General features: G+C 35.0%; 3 protein-coding genes across 3 annotated transcripts in view; all 3 read right to left on the bottom strand.

Annotated features, from left to right (window-relative positions):
• Window positions 1-4,274, bottom strand: part of LOC142350255 (serine racemase-like) — a 45,437-nt gene extending 41,163 nt beyond the window's left edge. Inside the window, exon 1 of the mRNA XM_075402030.1 lies at window positions 3,891-4,274. Within this exon, the coding sequence (XP_075258145.1) occupies window positions 3,891-4,152 (262 nt within the window). The 5' untranslated portion in view covers window positions 4,153-4,274. The remainder of the gene's footprint in view (window positions 1-3,890) is intronic.
• Window positions 4,275-9,377: 5,103 nt separating this feature from the next.
• LOC142350952 (uncharacterized) lies at window positions 9,378-14,446 on the bottom strand. The gene is made up of 2 exons (XM_075402978.1): window positions 14,167-14,446; window positions 9,378-10,352 (listed from the first exon to the last, which is right to left on the bottom strand). Exons 1-2 carry the CDS (start codon window positions 14,435-14,437, stop codon window positions 9,730-9,732), a joined length of 894 nt encoding a protein of 297 aa, XP_075259093.1. The 5' UTR covers window positions 14,438-14,446; the 3' UTR covers window positions 9,378-9,729.
• A 2,399-nt stretch (window positions 14,447-16,845) lies between these two features.
• On the bottom strand, window positions 16,846-19,172 carry LOC142350338 (uncharacterized). Its single transcript, XM_075402171.1, has one exon. The coding sequence runs from the start codon at window positions 18,470-18,472 to the stop codon at window positions 16,961-16,963; it is 1,512 nt and encodes a 503-aa protein (XP_075258286.1). The 5' UTR covers window positions 18,473-19,172; the 3' UTR covers window positions 16,846-16,960.
• Window positions 19,173-19,479: the final 307 nt, after the last annotated feature.

The following is a 19,479-nucleotide window of genomic DNA, read 5'->3' as shown; positions in this document are numbered from 1 at the left end:
TAACTCCTCACATTAAAGATAGCAGAAGTAAATTTGATAGTGAGGGAGGAGTCATTTTGAGAGTGAGTTAAGGCACGTGTGACCAAAAATTTATTGATTCGTAAGAAAAAAAAGATTATCTCTGATAATCAATTGCTATCGCACCTATGAAACATAACATTGCCGGAAAATTGGACGTTTGACACTCTGAGTTTCAAAAAGTCACAGAACAGAGGCATTTTTTAAAAAGAATTGAATTCAAATTTTACGCTTATTTTCAAATACAATTCTAAGCACTAATGTCTCTCAAGCAAAATAAGCTTGCAATTATCTAGTTAGGATGAAATTCAAAAACATCAATAGTTTAAATTCTCCATTTAGATTTTATAAATGAGTGCTAAGTGATTTTATTGAGTGAGGGCATGTATGATAAAAAACATCACACGATTGACCTAAAAACTCAGTACAACAGATCATCCATTCACGTCACGCTCACAAAATTAAATGCTGAGCAGTAGAAGTCACCGAAAAATTGAACTTTAACCTCTTGGCGCGTGATCAAATGGTCATCATAAAAAACGGCAAGATGGCGAATTAAAAACACAGCAGGGCAAGCTATGAATTATAATCCGATGAACACCAAATGAACCAACTTAAATGTCCTCATAAGAAACAGAAACAGCTTTTCAAAATTAGGCATATGACTCTATATGCATGAACGTAAACAAAAAATGAGAAAAGTCTTAAACGAAAAATAAGTATTTTGAAAACTAGTGATTGTCAAAATTATCAAAACCAATAACATTAATCCACGCTCCATTTCATTGGAAATCACACACAAAACAGGAAGGCCGAGAAAAACTAAGGAAAAAATTCAGAGCTACAAAAATTCAAAACAACCTACAAAGAGATATCTGGAAAAGAATGAAAACGCAAAACAGTGCCAGCTATATGTTTATGAACACATATTAGAGTCCTTGACAATATCATAAATTTCAACCTGAAGAAGCCATGTAATATCTTTTCTTTATTTCTACCCAGGAACAAAGTGACAAAAGTTACATCTAAAAATGCAAGATTCAAAATTATCTCAAATCCCTTGAAAAAATTGAACCGAAAAATTAATCAAACACTGCAGCATGAGAAGGGCGAAGAGACCATTCATTAGCATGATCAGGCGACAAAACAAAGTACGGGTAAAACTCAAAAAAATCACTGCAATTCTTATCAATCGAATTGGACTACATTAAATAGGTTCTTTTGCTCTTCATCAGAAAGCCAAACGGAGATGTCACAAATGAGACCAAACTCCGAGACAACAAAAAAGTAGGGCAAAGAAAAAACTCATTAAATTTTATGAAAAACACATGGGGCAAGTCAGGAAAACTATAAGCTATCAACAAAAACTTTTAAAAAGTTCTCGCTTCTAATCAAAAAGTTGAAAGTCGACGGAGCCTGTCTTCAATGAAAATATTTAGAAACACAACAAAAAGAACGGAAATTAAGCGCAAAACTCAAAAATTCAACCTCTTTTGAAAAAATGTAGTTTCAGAGTTATAGAAGAGGCAACACACTGAAACAAAACATTAATGCCATTTATGCCTTATTAGGAAACCAATGAGGCCTGTCAATTAAGTTCCAACCAACAAAGACAACAAATTGGGGCAAAACTCAAACATAGCTGGCAAATTGCCAGAAAATAGCCGCAATAGCTTTATAGATCCGTAGTCCCAAAAAGAAGGTAAAAAAGACAGATCAAAAAAGAAACTTATTCTTTTCATAAAGGGCTGATATGTTAAATTTTGATTAAGAATCGGTATAATTTATTAGATGTTTCTATTAGATGCTCTTAAATAAGCTTCAATTAGAGTGACACCCACTCATTTGAAGTTATCTCTTTGAAATAAAGCAAATAAAATTCAATTTCAGAGTGAGGAAGTCATTTTAAGAGTGAGGTAAATCAGATGTGACCAAAAATTTAATCACACGAATGAACAAAAAACTAGCTCCACTAAGAGTGGAAAATGACGTCACGCACGCACTTCAGTTGAAATTGCATGAACGAATGAACAAAAAGTGGTTGTGACGTCATATGGTTGTAACAAAATTTCAAAAAATCCGTAATTGAATCTGAAGCCTTTAACTTTTGTATTCAACCAATAACTCAAAACCTCCCCAGGCTTGATCTTAATATTGATGAAATTTAAACCACTGTCACCAAGAGAAACAAAATAAATCAAAATTTTATATTATTGAAAACGTTTGGTAACGTTAAAAAGTCCGAAATAATTAGGATGGTCAGAATACTGATAGGCTGAAAAAAGCTGACAGGGCTACCAATTGCCCCAAAATAATTCATGATTCTAATCTCAAAGATCGCAAAAGCAAACGGCAGATAGTCATCTTCAAAAATAAGTTGAATTTTTTTAAAAAAAGAATGCTTAAATTTAAGAATCAGAAAACCACAATTAGATTTCTAATCACTGCAATTATTACAAAACAACACATACTTCTTCCTTGATATATATATTATATATATATATATATATATATATATATATATATATATGTGTGTGTGTGTGTGTATAAATATATATGCTAGACAACATGATTTCATACGAATTCAAAAGTTAAACTAACCATAGAAAAGACAAACAACAGAACAGAAAATCGTTTAAAAACAATACCAAGGCCGGAAAAAAAGGCAATAAATAGTATTAAATGGTAATTTTGGATGAGGCTTTCTAGCATACTCTCAGTACTGCCTTATGTTGAATGAAATCAATTCAAACCAAAGAAATGCAGAAAAATTTAAGAAAAGCTGAAACCTTTCAATTCTTCAACAATATAACGAAAAATCGAAGTAACGAAAATAATTGTAGGTGCCACGACAAAGCTAGAATGATACAAATTAGAATGTGAAGAATATGGACAAAGTTAAAAGCCAAACTTAAGAAATCAAGAAATACGAATGCATTCCATTGTTCAGCATTCGAGACTTAGAAAAGACAACGAGTCATCCGAGACAAAGATCTATTCTTCGAATAAAACAAAAAAAGAAAAGGCAGAATTCAAACATGCGAATTATTGAAACAAGTTTTTTAAAAAAAAACTTGACGCCAAAAATGATTGAATTTTTATTGAAACGAAATTAAAGTCCCTCATGTTGTACAAAAAGACTATTTCTAGTAATTAAAACAAAAATTAATGCAAACAAAAAACCGACAAAAATTGGGAAAAAAAACTGTCAAAATCGGATTAGCATATGTACAATTTTATAAAAAAAACAAAACTAAATCGAGATAAAAAGAATGAATTATCAAACGGAAGTTGCCATATTAACTGATTTTTGACAAAAAGACGGCTGAAAGATCCAAAAATGAAGAAATTAATAAAAAAAAAGTCAAAAACTTAACCAAAAAATCAAGAAAAATGTGCCAATTTTGAACGTAAAACGCATTTTACGGCTCTGCAAAATACTGTGGTATGAATTTTCTAGGTTTATCGCCATATAGCATCCAATAAAAATTATTTCAACAACAAACCAAATTGCAACCAAAAAAACTGCGCCACCTAAAAAAGGTTATCTTTATGTGCCATTCAGTCAAAAAGTACTTTTCAAAGTCAAAAAGTCATTCACTAGCGGCAGCGCATGATAAAAAACTTCTCTCGCTCAGAAAAAATTAGTGCACACGGCAATTTTACTCACTTTCTCCAAGAGAAGGCCAATAGGGGCTATTAAAAAATGACTTGTCTTTCGATTTCTAATTTTCTAACGCGCTACTTCATTACCACCTGGTTATCTTTAATTACTTGTTTCCGATTTGAACAATCAGGATCTCAAGAGTGGAAAGAATTATTAGAAAAATCCAACCCGTCAGGCGAAGAAGTAAAACCATCCGTCAACTTACCCAACGCCTGGGCAAAATTCCCACTGCTATGAGTCACCACTGCTTCCACATCAGGCTCCCTCTCTTTCAGTTTCATCACTGCATTCAAGGCTCCTCTGATTTTGAAGCTTCCACATTTTTGAAAGTTGTCGCATTTGAAGAATATATTTTTACCAGGACAAAACGTGTGTTCGAATGTTTGAGATGTCAAAATTGGCGTTTGATGAATGTAGTGCTTAATACGTTCCAAAGCTGCCTCGATTTCGCTGTTATCAACTAGCATGTTTGCTTTGTCAAATTAAGTTTGTCAAGATAGCACATCTAAGAGATGCAATCAAATAGGCCAAGTCAAGAGTGCATAATCATCAAGCCGTCACAATATCGGAAACATGCTAGAAACCATTTTCTGCGTCCAGACAAACAGCCTATAGGTAATTGAGTATACTATCTTTCCCTAGATAACGTTTTTCAAAATGTCTCCAGAGCAGAAGTTTAATCCTTTCAGAAAACCTTAAGAATAATAACCTTGTTTTGGGTCGAATATGAAAGTATGGGTGGTAGTTGTCAAAAACAGCTTTCATAGGTTAGTAGATATAGTACTTAAAAACTTAAACTATGTACGCAGCATTACCGATATCCAGAAATTGCACATATAGCAAATAAAATGGTTTCTATCTTATTAAGGGCTATGACCTGAAGTTGTGCCAAGTCCTTAATGGCTGCATGCTGGCGTCATTCTGGTCAACAAAACTCTTTCCGAGGGAAAAAAAGGGAGTCTCAACCTCCAGGTGGGGGTCGGATTTGGGGAGGTGACTGGCGGAACAAACTTTCAAGACCAAGAACCGCCCTTCACACCAAAAAAATGTCTCCTCCTCAAAACAGTTTTAGTGAATCACATTTTTAGGTTAGGTGTACGGCTCTAAGAGAACTTAATGCCCTCCGAGCGTTACCTGTTTATCCCGTTTTTGAGAAAAAGTCAAACGGGTCAGACAAAAAGTCGCTCAAACAAAAAAACGCATTAAAAAACACAGGACTAATACAATTTATATAAACTTTGTTTGAGAGCAATTAAAAATTTGGAAGAAACGCTACCTATAGGCCAGACCATCCTGAAACAACACGTTTCGTGTGAGTCTGTGGGGAAAAATCCGTCGTAGTTCATTCAAAAAGTTTTAAAAAAATTGAATCAGGACGTTGCCCCGACTTCACAGCAATCAAACGCGATTGTTTGAAATACCAATAATCTGAAATTATATCGCCTGTTAATTTTTCAACTTTTATGATATTCAACTTTTCATTTTTTACAAATTTTCAACTTTTCTGATATTGTACAGAAATTGGAAAAAGAGAAGACCTTTGGCACACATATGATAGACAAGCTTTCGGTATTATTTTCGAGGGTTCAGAATAATTGCAATCATTCAATGCTTCTGAACGTTTTTTCTGCGGAACTCAAGCAAAAAACCCATTACTGGGATTTGTTTCTTAAAAATAGTTAAAATTGAAAGGTTAGATATTGGCAGGTATTTTTTCGCGCTTTCTTCTGTTAGCGATAATTTGACCACTTTCAATTTTTAACTAAAACTGTCTGGTTACCTATTTGTAATATAAGTTCTTTGCCGAAAAAATGGAACGCCGTAAACACCTACTGAAATTTGCTATTTTTGCCATATTTTCAAACAGACGCCTCATTGCAAGCAAAAGGGCACGATGGAGATGGTTGACCTCCAATTGCACTGAAACAAGCAAAGAAAAAATGAAACAATAAATTGACCGTCTGTTAATTTCCAGAATCTGAGGTTTGGATTCGAAGTGCAACTTTTATATGACATGAAAAGCTGCAAGAGCAGAGCTCTGTTAATCTAGTTCTCAATTAAAATTTCGAAAAACTCAAAAATTACAGCCGATAAAATTGGGGCTTTGTTTATCTACTCTATAATCCAGTATTTCCGGCATGTTCTTAAAGTTTACACTTCATCTAGTAAGTAAAGAAACTTTTTTCGAGTGGGTAAATTCTAAGATTTACTACGCAATAACCTAAACGCTGATGAAAAACAGAATAAAAAGTTGTACGCACACAAATTAAATTGTCGCGCGGTAGTAATCAATGAGATCTTTAAACAAAAATCATACAAAAGGTCGCATAACAATGGAGATGACGAATTAAAACAATAAAGTAGGACGTTCAATTCAAAAATTTTCATTGAATATACCAGATCTATATCACGCAATCAATAAGAATAAAATTTGAAAACCCAATCAAAATTACGACAAACACGAAATCAAATTGCCGCACGTGAAGAGAAACCACAATCAATAAAGCAAACTTTGCTCGAATGCCGTTTTTCTCTCAAATTTTAAACTTAAAGACATTAACGCCACAAAACGATTTAATTTCCTCTCCTTTTTAGTGTTGCGGTGTGACCCAAAATCGTCGTTCAAAATTCATCAAAAGTGAAGGGATTCTAAACAGCCAGAAGAATTCCAAAAACTCGAATAGCACAGCTCGCCCGAATAAGTAAACAGAAAAAACTATTATTTACTACCACGTTCATGTAAAATAAGTACAAAAACCATCGAAAAATTTTATTTTATGCAAGTGCGGAAAATTGGCAAACGAGGAAAAAACGAGGAAAATGACAAAAAATAGTATCAAAAATCTACAAATTCTTGCACGGTTTAACTCCTGTACAGGATTCACACAAATAATCGATTTAAAAAGTCATTCAGCAAATATTCAACTACAATTTTGGCTAAAAACTACAATTTTGGCTTTTACCGAAAAGGCGCTTTTTGTTTTTAAAAAAATGCAATTCCACAGATTTGTTGGTACCTACTGATTTCATACACCGACGGCTGAAAACATTCACTCATTGGGATTCAAAAGAGCGCTGTGTTCCTAGAATGAAAAATTCAGTTTTATTTGTTCCTGTTTGGCTCTTTAAGCCTCAATTTACATTTGATGAACATCGCAGACCTTTGATTAATAGCACTTCACAAAGATTAGATATATTCTGTATTAACAAGAGAAGCAAGAACACAAATTATGAGTGAGTAACGTGTTTCTGATCCACTTGCACGGGAAATTTTCTGATGACTTGATAACTTTTAGGGTTGTAATAAAAAGCTGTTGATAGCTCACTTTCCATTTATAACTCGATCTCAAGAACAGCCCTAACACATACTTAATACAACGTAAATTGGCTTCAATTCAGTTTCAACTCAATTTCAACGCAATTTTCTACGATTAAATCAGGGAGAACAGATATCAAATCTCATCGCCTAATTTTCAATTCACTTGAAAAAAATATCTTTCAATTAACTTGAAAAAAAATATTTTACCAATATATATGAACTTTGTCCAAAGACGGCCTTCAATGTAAACTCCTACATTTTTGAAATTCAACGAAAAGTATCTACAGTAAATTTTTTTCCACAAATCTTATAGAAAGCCTCCGTAAAATAAAACAGAACATAGCTGGCAGATTGCCAGAAAATAGCCGCAATAGCTTCGTAGATTTGCAGTCTAAAAGAAAGTAAAAAAGACAGACCAAAAATAAATTTATTCTTTTCATTAAGGGCTAAGATTTTGAATTTTGATTAAGAATCTGTATAACTTATTGCTGTTTCTATTAGCTGCTCTTAAAATAACTTTCAATTTAGAGGGATATACACTCACTTGACCTTATCTCATTGAATTAAAATAAAGAAAAGTCAATTTCAGAATGAGGAAGTCATTTTTCAGAGTGAGGTAAGTCACGTGTGACCAAAAACTAAATCACGCGAATCAACAAAAAACTCGCTCCACTAAGAGTGAAAACTGACGTCACGCACGCAATTCAGTTCAAATTGCATGAACGAATGAACAAAAAGCAGATTTGAAGTGATTGTGACGTCATATGGTCGTACCAAAATAAAAAACATAGCAGGACAAGTCATGACGTACAATTCAAAGAATCTTCATTGAATTAGAAAAAAACTAGACCTAGAATGGACTATGAGCGAATTGGGATAACCATTTCTAAAAAATCAGATCAAAGAAAAAGAAAAACAAAGTCAATGTCAAAATGCCGCATGTGAACAAAAACCACTAGCGAGAAATGGAAAACTAGTTCAAACAAAGAACTGGGCCCAGACTGAACTATGAATGGATTGGGAAAACCATTTTAAAGAATCCTATCCAAAAAATCAAAAAACTGTAAAAATCAAAGTGAAATTGCCGCATGTGAACAAATAACCACCAGCGAGAAAGCGAATTTTTGTTCAAAAACCGTTTTCTCACTCTACTTTAAAATTAAAGCGAAAAAAATTTACGCCGAAAAACCACTTGATTTTTCGCTCCACTTCCTGCTTCGGCGTGACCAAAATCACCACTCCAATTTGACTTCAACAATCATGAAAATGTGCGAACAGATCTTAAAAAAAGCGCCCAAAACAATTCAAATTCTTTGAACTGCAAAAACCAAAAGAAGGCCAATAATAGCCTCAGCTATCGCTTCGCGGTTATTAAAAAAGCTTACTTTCTGGAAATGCAAAACTTTTTGGTGACAACCATGTAAATAGTGCCCACGACAAAAAATAATATAAATGAACACATAAATCAAATTCTTTAAACTATTAAAAGTTGAGATTAACATTGATATCACTAAATATAGCTCGAACAGTAAGATGATTGCTCCTTTAAGGACAAAAGTTGTCTATGGTCGTAATGAGACTAAGTCACATGTGACCAAAAACTAAATTACGCGAATGAACAAAAAACTCGCTCCACTAAGAGTGAAAACTGACGTCACGCACGCAATTCAGTTCAAATTGCATGAACGAATGAACAAAAAGCAGATTTGAAGTGATTGTGACGTCATATGGTCGTACCAAAATAAAAAACATAGCAGGACAAGTCATGACGTACAATTCAGAGAATCTTCATTGAATTAAAAAAAAACTAGACCTAGAATGGACTATGAGCGAATTGGGAAAACCATTTCTAAAAAATCAGACCAAAGAAAAAGAAAAACAGAAAGTCAATGTCAAAATGCCGCATGTGAACAAAAAACCACTAGCGAGAAATAGAAAACTAGTTCAAACAAATAACTAGGCCTAGAATGAACTATGAATGGATTGGGAAAACCATTTAAAAGAATCCTATCCAAAAAATCAAAAAAACTGCAAAAATCAAAGTGAAATTGCCGCATGTGAACAAAAAACCACTAGCGAGAAAGCGAATTTTTGTTCAAACACCGTTTTCTCACTCTACTTTAAAATTAAAGCGAAAAAATTTTACGCCGCAAAATCACTCGATTTTTCGCTCCACTTCCTGCTTCGGCGTGACCAAAATCAACACTCCAATTTGACTTCAACAATCATGAAAATGTGCGAACAGATCTTAAAAAAAAGAGCGCCCAAAACAATTCAAATTCTTTGAATTGCAAAAACCAAGAGAAGGCCAATAATAGCCTCGGCTATCGCTTCGCGGTTATTAAAAAAGCTTACTTTCTGGAAATGCAAAACTTTTTGGTGACAACCATGTAAATTGTGCCCTCGACAAAAAATAATATAAATGAAAACATAAATCAAATTCTTTAAACTATTAAAAGTTGAGTTTAACATTGATATCACTAAATATAGCTTGAACAGTAAGATGATTGCTCCATTTAAGGACAAAAGTTTTCTATGGTCGTAATGAGACTAAATTGATCACCACTAAAAAGCCGATAAGATTTGAAATGCACCCTTTCTGATTATTTTCGCTGTTACCAATAAGCACAAAGCCAAGAGTCATGGAGAAAACCTTATACTACTGTCCCTTTAGCGTTTTACGACCAGTAAAAATCTCCATATTTGTGAAGTTTTGCTGGTGAATTCACTTCTTTTTGAATGACTTCAAAATTGGGTAAATATTTGTGAACCCAAGATAAATTTCCTCTCTAGTTTTGGCACCAGTAATCACAACTTTGCCGGACACAAAAATCAGCAGAACGATTCGAGGCTTCACCATTCTGTAAATCAGTCCTGGAAATAACTCCGGTTCATAGCTGCAAAACTGTCCGTGCATCAACATCAAACCTTCGAGTCTAATTGGAAACTTAACATCGCAAGATCCGACCATGTTCTGAATTTTAAACTCTGCAAACTTGGCTGGAAATGATAGCTTTTGGATAACTCTGGCATATTTTCTGGCTGCAAGTTTGGCCGCTTCCTCGCTCCTTGCCCCCGTTATGACCAATTTGCCCGATGAAAACACTAAAGCTGTGGTTCTTGGCTCTCGTATCCTCATAATCACAGCTGCAAATCGCTTCGGGTTATACTCCGCGTTTCGAGCTCCTTGGGCTATTTTTCGAAGGTCTAGCTTGCAGCATAAGTTAACTGTGGCAACAATGTTTTGTAGGACAGGTGTTATGGAATCGGTGATGGAGCTCATCTGTGATTGGATACTTTTTGGGGTGATTGGCATGACACTTGGTGGGTTCAAGTGTGCACTCAGACCTAATGACAAAAGAATTCCCATTAAATATAAGACGTTAGAATTAAAATTTAGTTTATGCTTATCATGAAGGATAATAATATTGGGTCTTCAGAATTAAAAATGAACATAACCGACGAACGGCGTGCAAATTGGTATCAAACGACTGGCGCGCGGTTGGCTTCATCAGTGGGTGGCTGCAGCTTAGCTATCAGACGATAAGTGGGCAGGACGAAAAATCGTATGAAAAAAGAGGCAGAAGTAATACAATTGAAACTTCGTTTGAGAGCAATTAATAACTTTTCTGGTGTCGCAGTTAATTATTCTTTTAACCTAATTTAAGAAACTAAAAAGGAGTAATAAATGACAGCAACAAAAGATCGGTAACAGAACTTCAAAATCCATTTTCAAGTTCCTCATTGGGGAAAAAGAAAGGCTTTATTTTCAAACAAAAACTCCACTGTTCAGACCCCACTTAGTAGTGGGGGGGGGGGGGGGCGAGATATACTTTCAATTAAGTTTTTGTAGTCAATTTTGGTCGATCAAAATATTGAATGTATAAAGACATGAGTGGTATCAATATAAATCACATTGAGCGTACAAAAAAGAATTTTTCAATTTTTGTGGTTTGCGGGGAATCATGCAGGTTGTGAACATTGCACGTTTTACCGCAATTATGTTCATTTTGACCCTTTTTTGATATATTTGCCCTATTATTTTAAAACTAGTGACATGTTTCTATTACTAGTGACCGTGCAATCCAATAGCCAGGCTGTTATTAGTATCCTTATGGTTTTTAGACTCGAAAGGATTTGGATGACACAGGGGAGACAATTGTTTTTGAAGATCTTCAATTTTTTTTCAATTTATTAAAGTCAATTAGAAGTCAAATTGAAGTAGCAATTTTGGTAACCCATAAAAACAGCATAAAATCAATGAGTTATTTCAAAGCGTAAATATCTTTGTTTTTAGAGCACATTTTAGAGATATCTTATTAGCATTTTAGAGTTATCTTTTCCCGAAGAGCAAACTGACTGTTGTTTGTTTTTTAGAGCACATTTTAGAGATATCTTATTATCATTTTAGAGTTATCTTTTCCCGAAGAGCAAACTGACTGTTGTTTGTTTTTTAGAGCACATTTTAGAGATATCTTATTAGATTTTAGAGTTATCTTTTCCCGAAGAGCAAACTGACTGTTGTTTGTTTTTTAGAGCACATTTTAGAGATATCTTATTAGATTTTAGAGTTATCTTTTCCCGAAGAGCAAACTGACTGTTGCTCACGATGTTTTATTCTTTTCATTTACAGTAAATGCTCTTAAATATAAGCTCCTTAGATGTCCTTAGATGCTACTGTTTAAATCGAACAAAAAATAGCAAATGATTACCGTGGCTTCTACTCTTTTTTATCAACAAATATTTTGCGACTCTTTGTTTACTCGTTTTCGTTAATAATTTTGTTGTCATGTCGTTTCGTTTCAGTAGAGAAAATTCAATTGACGGTTAAAAAGGTTTCAGTGAACTTATATAATGTTTGAATTGAACAAGATAATTGCTTTATTATATTGACATAATGGTTTCAAAAAACTTGATTAATTCTTGAGTTTTGCCTCCATTCGTGTACCTTTTGTTTTCTCATTATTAAATGTCATCATCGAAAAGTAACATCAGGATTTCTGGCGTGGCACAAATGAGCTTATATTATGTTTTCAGTCAATATCATGGCTTTTGTGGCTTCGACAACATGTATTTTTAGGCTTTCCTAATTCTTGTTTTGGCTTTTTTGCATTTTTTTTCTGGTATTAACACTAAGTCTCCTGATTGAAGGCATCCATTGGTTTACTGATGAGCCACTAATAACATTAATATCCCTTGGGGTCAATAATTTATGATGGTTACAATTTTGAAATCACTATTTACAAAAAATGAACATAGCTGGCAGATTGCCGGAAAATAGCCGCTTGTGGCCTTCCATGGAATAGAAAAAACTAAAGAAACAAGATAGGCAGATAGACCACCAGTCCTTTAATAGACCACTAGACTTTTTGGGTTAGATACGGAAAGTCATTTTTATGAGACACATACGCTCTATAAGGAAAAAACCCTAATGGAGCTTTTTCAAAATTAATATTCGATATTAAAACTCAAGACTATATTACTCAGGAACTAGGGAATATAAGTTTGGCACCACTTAGATGCACACTATTGACCTTTAATTAGTAAATGTTCATAAAACTTAATGTTCATTAAGTGAGTTCAGAAGTCACTTTTTGAGTGAGGTAAGTCACGCAATTGACGTAAAAGCAGAACAAATGAAGTCACGCACACAAATTTTAACTGGAAAGCAGTGGAAGTCACTGAAATTGAAGATCTCAATGGTCGCAACAATCATCGATTGAGAAGACAAATTAAAAAAAACCACGAAGTCCCCAATAATAGCCACTATCGTTTCGTGGCTATTAATAAACAATTTTTAAGTTTTGCATTATAGTCTCATGACTGACAATCAAATTTTTTTACATTGATACTCACTTTTAAAAAACATACCCGGCAGATTGCCGGAAAATAGCCGCCGTTGATTCCAATAAGCATGATTGGGATTGAACGAACAGAATATATTGAAAAAAAAAAGATTTTTGTACAAAAATATTTTTTAAGTCCGATTTATTTTGATGGCATTTCGTAGTTGAACATACTTCTGTTTCTTAGAGAGCGGCTACAAGGGCTACTATCAATACCGATAGGCATTAGAGATTGTAACTAAGACTTATAGGAACGACGTTCAAATAGCGTGCATCTAAAATTGGGCTTTATGGGTTTATCCCGTTTCTATTTCTGACTTCAATTTTTTTATACCGACTCTGTTCATTTTGAATTGCTTTGCTTAGCAACTGATGTTCAAATTCACTTTTAGCAGAATGAGAGAAGAGAGAAACTAGCCTAGAGAATTCAAAAAGATTTCACGCAAAATGTCGAAAAAGCGGCAAAATGGTAAAGCGAAAAGTTTGACGAAGTAAAAAAAAAATACGAGCGCAATAATAGCCGGCTGAGATGAGGGCGGCTATTAAAAAGGTAAATTTTTAGTTTGGTACATATTTGTTATTTGTCGTCTTGTCTCTTAATCAGGGTGTCTGAGTGGTTTTATTTTGTAATTGAAACTACAGACTCAGAAATCATCTATTTTTGAAAAATTTTGGTGATTAACTTTTTTGCTAAATGCAATTCAGAAAAGATTCACGTGGTTTTCAGCTACTGAATACTCCAAAGTGGTTTCTGAGTACTATTTTAATATGAGGCTACGAGTTTTCTAGCTTCGAAGCCACAACTTTTCCAAAAAATAGCTTCGCGAGTTTTCTGGTCTTTGCCTTATTTTTTCTCGATGATTGTTCGCTATTTATCACACAAAAATTGATGTTTTTGGGTGACTAAAAAAGAAAATTTCTTCAGGCAAAATTTGGCTTGGATAAATTTAACGCTATATTTCGAAGTAATAGGAGTCCTCCTTTGTACAGAACTGTTTTATGTTTCGAGTTTTCGTCGCCTCAGTTTTGCTCACTGCCAAAGGCTGATGTTAACGTTAAAAAGTTGAAAGGGGGGTTATCAACATTTTGTTTTCTTTTCAATTTGATTCGGGACCTGTTCTCGTATCATTTTCAATCGATCAATAAATTTATTGAGCGCACATCTTTTTGAGAATGCAAAATCTAAATACATTAAAAAGGGGTTGACCAAGACCTATAAACATTAAGCTTTGTTTCTTGACTACAGTAGATGTAATCATGCAAAAAATTGCTACGGTCCAATTCAAAACCTTTGTCAAAAACTCTGAAAGATTTACCCGATACGGAGGACGGTGCAATAACGGACATCTGAGGTTTGAACTGTTGCTCATCATGCGGTATCTGGGTCGAGGTCACGAAGTTTACAGCTGCTGATGAAGGTAGTTGTGAGTTTTGGGTCAATGACTCATTCGTTGAAGATAACACCGAGTGAGGAAAATGATCGTGTGAACTTATAGATCCGAAGGGATCAGCAGAAGGTGGCAGACTCTTTTCCTCCGCTCCAAACAAGTCGTCCATTTCAACAACGGATCTGAAATTTTCAAACATCAGCTAAAACAATGGGTTCAATCAAAAACTACTCCTCTCTTCTCTGACTCAAACTATGTGCCATATCAGTTTGTTACATCGAATTCATTTTTCTCGCAGAAAGGATTATTCAGATAACTTAACACGCTGAGAAAAGAATAACTTGCTTGAACATGCTCAAAAAATGTTTATCGACATCTATTGAAATCTATCAAAATCACCGGGGGATCAGGTGAGTGGGGAGGGTGACTGAGGTCAAACTTTTAGGATTCTTCGCACGATTAAATCGTCTCCTTACAAGTTTTGCTGAATCGCATTCTTAGAATACTGTTAAAGCTCAAAGAGAACTTGATGTCCTCCGAGAGTTGCCTGTTTATCCCATTTTGAGGACGAAATGTTAATGTCTCAGACAAAAAATCGGTCGAGCGAAAAAGCGCATAAAAATCACAGGACTAATTTAAGTGGGCGGGGGGAGGGCTGCAATTAGCACCTTAAAAGAGTGCAAACGACAGCATCTGTCACAAACTTTGAGTGCAATGAACACGCTGGAGGAAAAACGTCAGTCAAGTCTCTCTTCAACAATTAGACGTATTTTAACTTGATTTCAAAATTCCTGGGCGATCTTTCTTCTGAGATATTCCAAGAACTGTTTTAAGCGAATGATCGTGGCATCTTTAAAAAAAAGATTAATCTATCAGCAATATCAAGAACAAATATCTCTATTTTCTGTCGTTAATGTTACGTTTTCTAGAGAATATCCGAACTATAAGATGATGGCAAAAAGCAAAACATTTCGTAGTAAAATAAGATCTGATATTGATGAAAACACAGACATTCAAAAATTTCAACTCATGTCCATTATTCTGCGGCAAACGACACAACTTCACTATTGATTTTCAATGATCCTAGAAATTGACCTTAAGTCTAAAGAACGCAAATTAACTTTCATAATCATTGACCAGAAAACCAATTGAAATGGATTTTAGACACGGGGTTATAACTTGAGAAACTGGATGAATGAAATTGCTTGATTGATTAAAATCAGGCTATGTGGCAAGTATGCTTTAAAATTCTGTTTTATTGATAAAAAACAATCATCTTAAACCAACAAACTATCATCGCCTGTTTTCCTGATCTTTAAAAAAAACGGATTTTGTTTTCTAATTTTAGAGGTCGCCGGTCACCAGCATCTAATTTTAAAAAAAAGTTGTGTGCAACTAGAAATTGTGATGGAATAATAAGCTAAATCTATGCCAATCAAAATTGGAGAACCCAGGGTATGATTTCATCGGTCACTAGAACTTCGAGGCAGAGAGCTTAGTTTAAAAGTTGGAGTTAAATAAATGAGTCTAATTTTTTGTCTTAAACTTTGTGTCCATTGGGACACTAAATTCAAGACAAAAAATTAGACTTTAACGTCTTGAATCAAACCGCCAAAAATAATCAGCTGCTTCGCTATCAGAGAGGGAGAAGTTTGGTTTACGTCAACACCTATAATTTTTTTAAATTTAACATTAATCGGCAAAATTGTACTCTTCACTTCAATACTTTCGTACCCTTTGGTTCTCTAAATAAGTTAGTTAAAACTTTGTCCCCCTTGGGCATCCTGCCCAGCACGCGGGCGCAAACGCTCTCTTGTGAGGGCACTAAGTCCCTCGGGTAACTAAATTAAGAATTCAAGTAAACATATACGAAGTCAAGGTCTAAAAGTCGCTCAAAAAGTCCAATAAGTGCTTCAAACTTCGTTAGATAGGATCTGAACACATTCAACTCCTAAATCAAAAATAAGAAACATGATATAAAGAAATGTGATAAAAACAAATCGATTCGTCTCTAATCTGGTCGCACATATGTTTCCTATTTGAACTGAACGCTTTTTAAAAGGACTTTCCTCCATTAAGTTTTCTTCAAAATTTGGAATGTTCGGTGGCGTTCTTTTTCGCAATGGAAACATTTTTTTAGGCTAAAAGCACCATACTAAGACACAGTCAGTCGCAGATTTGCTCCACCGAACACCTCATTTACAAATTTGACAAGCAACTACTAAATTAATTTAGATTAATTTATAGGCGGCAATCGTTGATTGCATTGCTCTCATACAACTTCCAACTGGTTGGTTTTGTTAAAAACTAGATTAATATTTGGGTGTGCTACTAGCCTTACTGGTTTAGATGGAAGAGCGGGGGTCCTAAAAAGTTTCGGTTAAACGTACTCTGAGTCAGAAAACCGCGTGGCTATTTAGTTATCTCGGGCTTTTCAAGTTCATACAGTTTCTCTACATGAAAAACTAAATCGGCCCGATGAAAAAGAAACGATAAACTACATAAAAGGCTAGGATTGCGACAAGTTTGATTGGAGCAATTATTGAAATATGAATCCGTGAAATTCAATTATTCCTGAAAATTTTTCAAGCAGCTAGACAACATAGCTCAAAATTGAAAATACAATTCAAAAACCTATAAGATGCATTTCATTAAAAAAACAAATATGCGCAAACTATACAGAGACAAAATCGAATAGGATGTAACTGTTTAAAACAACTTATCAAAAATTTAAATCTTGGTGACAATTATCAACGGATCGCATAAGTTTTGGCAAATTCAACCCCAGAAGAAAACTGTCATACATTGGCACCATTTCACTCACACCTATTAGCATACCGACCCAACCTCTTGGTTCATAGCCTCGTTCCAGTTGAACAAATACCATTTTCTTTTTTAGCTTGTACGCATACTGTGCTTCCGATTGGCAAAATTGATTTTCAAAGTACTCTTTCGATAAACAGCATAAAATTACTCGGGCATTTTCAATTGCTTCGGCTCCACGCTGCAGTAAAGAGTCTGTCGCTAGATTTGCGTTGACTGAACACGAGTTCCCATTCAGAACCAATTTCTCTTGAATTGATAATGCACCCCGCTGGTCTTTCGCACTGTAGCTAATCAAAATTTGAGTACCTGAGTCGAGAGCATTTTCCGGCAATTCCAATTTATCATTTATATCGCACTGTATCAAAACGGCTGCGGCTGCGTTACTGATTTCCGAGTTGCACAAGGACTTGCATTTTTTCAGTAGATCGAGAAATCTTACATCGTCTGCAATTTTCCTTTTGTCAACCAACGCCACCCCGTACAATATAATCAAGGCTTCCCTAATTTCTGAATCACCGTAACCCCCCGTCAGAACTTCAAAGCACTTATCAAGAATTCCAAGTTTTATCAGTTTTTTGCAGTTTTTCTCGTTACAAATAATCCGAACGACAACATTTAAAACATCATCAACCGATTGCCCGTAAAAATTGTGATGATTTGATGCTTTAATTGCGCCACATAAAAGATCATCACAAATGAACTTCAAGTTTTTCTCATTTGTCTCGAGTAAGTCTTTATCATCAGTGACCATAAAACTCAATGCCATCAACGCTTTTGTCGCTATTTGAGCATCCGAAGATTTCGTGTAGTAAAAGCAGTCATCGATGACTCCGTCATTTCGCATTTCCTTAATGGAAACTAAGTTATCAGGATTCGGCTTTGTCAACCAATTTCCGACGCCTGCAGTGTCGTAGAGAATTGTCAAGCAATGATACACAGCATTGTATGCATTTTCGTTACTCATTTTGTCACGGCTCAAAGCTGCGTGTTTAAAATGACGTCTGAAAACACGATGCAATCCATAATAGGTGACACGGTTTCTGATAGTTTTGTTCCAATCAACTGTGCAGACAATAAGACCCAAGAGATTCTGCACATTTCCGAACCAAGGCTCTTTAAAATACCCTTCAATGGGGATCTTTTCCATGAACTTCACGCATAACTGAATTAAACCAAGCCGGTTCATTAGATCACAAAATTGCTCAAACATTCGCTCATCGCGTCTATGAAGCCTGAATTGTAAATTATCTAACTGCTCCAAAGGTGGTCGAACGTTCTGCTCCTCAAAATTAGATTCCTTGACGAGTTTGAATTTAGCAATTACAAAACTCTTGACTCGATCCCAACTGTTTAATGCATTTATATCTATTTCAGGAGTGCATTCCGGATATAATGATGCGTCTCCCATTTTTTTCACTTGCAATCAAATGATCCAGCAAAAAATTTATATAGGAAATAAGGCGTACAGTATCTAGTGCTGGTTGCTATTAGCTCAGCTCACGCATTAAAGCAAACAAAGAAACCTGAAATGAACATCGGAAGCTTACCAGACATCGCAAAAGCCAAAAAGATATCAACTAAATGTTTTTCAATAACTAGACAGATAAAGGACTCCATCAATTAGTTTTGAAGCCATGTAATTTAAGACTTCGAGCCACAAACACCAATTCTGAATTTTGTTTTGGTTCTGAGTTTTCGAACAAAATTTTTGCATCGACGCAGGCCTTGAATAAAACGTCATCCATCAAATCGATAACAGCTTCGCAACATGTAAAGAGTGAGCTCCCCATATTCGTTGAGGAAAAGCCTGCTTCAACTAGCGAGTTCATGAAGAGATTTCTCGCGAGCTTTCGACACATGTTAGGAGTGATTACCTCAAAATTGTCCGGATCATTCGATGAACTCTCATTGCTACACGGGAAAAACCAATTTGAGGTATGAAGAACTCGCCTAGTATTGCCAGCTGCAGAGTTATCAATCGAATCATCATTCATTAGAGCCCTGCTTACTCAGAAATGTTTCGTCTTCAACAAATACTCTGAAAATGAACAAATCTTTAGGAGGACTACCACTTTTTCATGAAGATTGAAACACAACATTGCAGCGCGCTCACAGCCCTGATATCCCAAAGATCCATAGCAGAAATGAAGGCTCTGGAGAACGTACAGAAGAAAGTGACCTGCTGAAATTGAAAGTCAGAAACATTGCAAAAAACGCTTAAACGAACTAAAATTATTTACCTTGTTGAATATATATGAACTTCACGAAGATCTCTTCCTGTAGGCTGCAATTAATGGCAATTACCACATACCTCGGCATACTTCCGATCCGTTGTCAACAACGAACACGTCAAGATTAGAGTTCAAGCTCCAAAATATCGAAACAGATGAGCCTCTTCAGGACGCGACCACCAAG

The sequence above is a fragment of the Convolutriloba macropyga genome, chromosome 12 (genome assembly GCF_964194025.1).
Source record: "Convolutriloba macropyga chromosome 12, txConMacr16.3, whole genome shotgun sequence".
Taxonomy (NCBI): Eukaryota; Metazoa; Xenacoelomorpha; order Acoela; family Convolutidae; genus Convolutriloba; species Convolutriloba macropyga.
The sequence above is the reverse complement of the archived record's forward strand: the minus strand, read 5'-3'. Positions and strand labels throughout refer to the sequence as shown.

Coding starts and splice junctions, on each gene's coding strand:
- LOC142350338 (XM_075402171.1), bottom strand. CDS start 18,472: ATGGGAGACGCATCATTATATCCGGAATGCACTCCTGAAATAGATATA.
- LOC142350952 (XM_075402978.1), bottom strand. CDS start 14,437: ATGTTTGAAAATTTCAGATCCGTTGTTGAAATGGACGACTTGTTTGGA. Junction 10,353..14,166: donor TGCACCGTCCTCCGTATCGG/GTAAATCTTTCA, acceptor TTTTGTCATTAG/GTCTGAGTGCACACTTGAAC.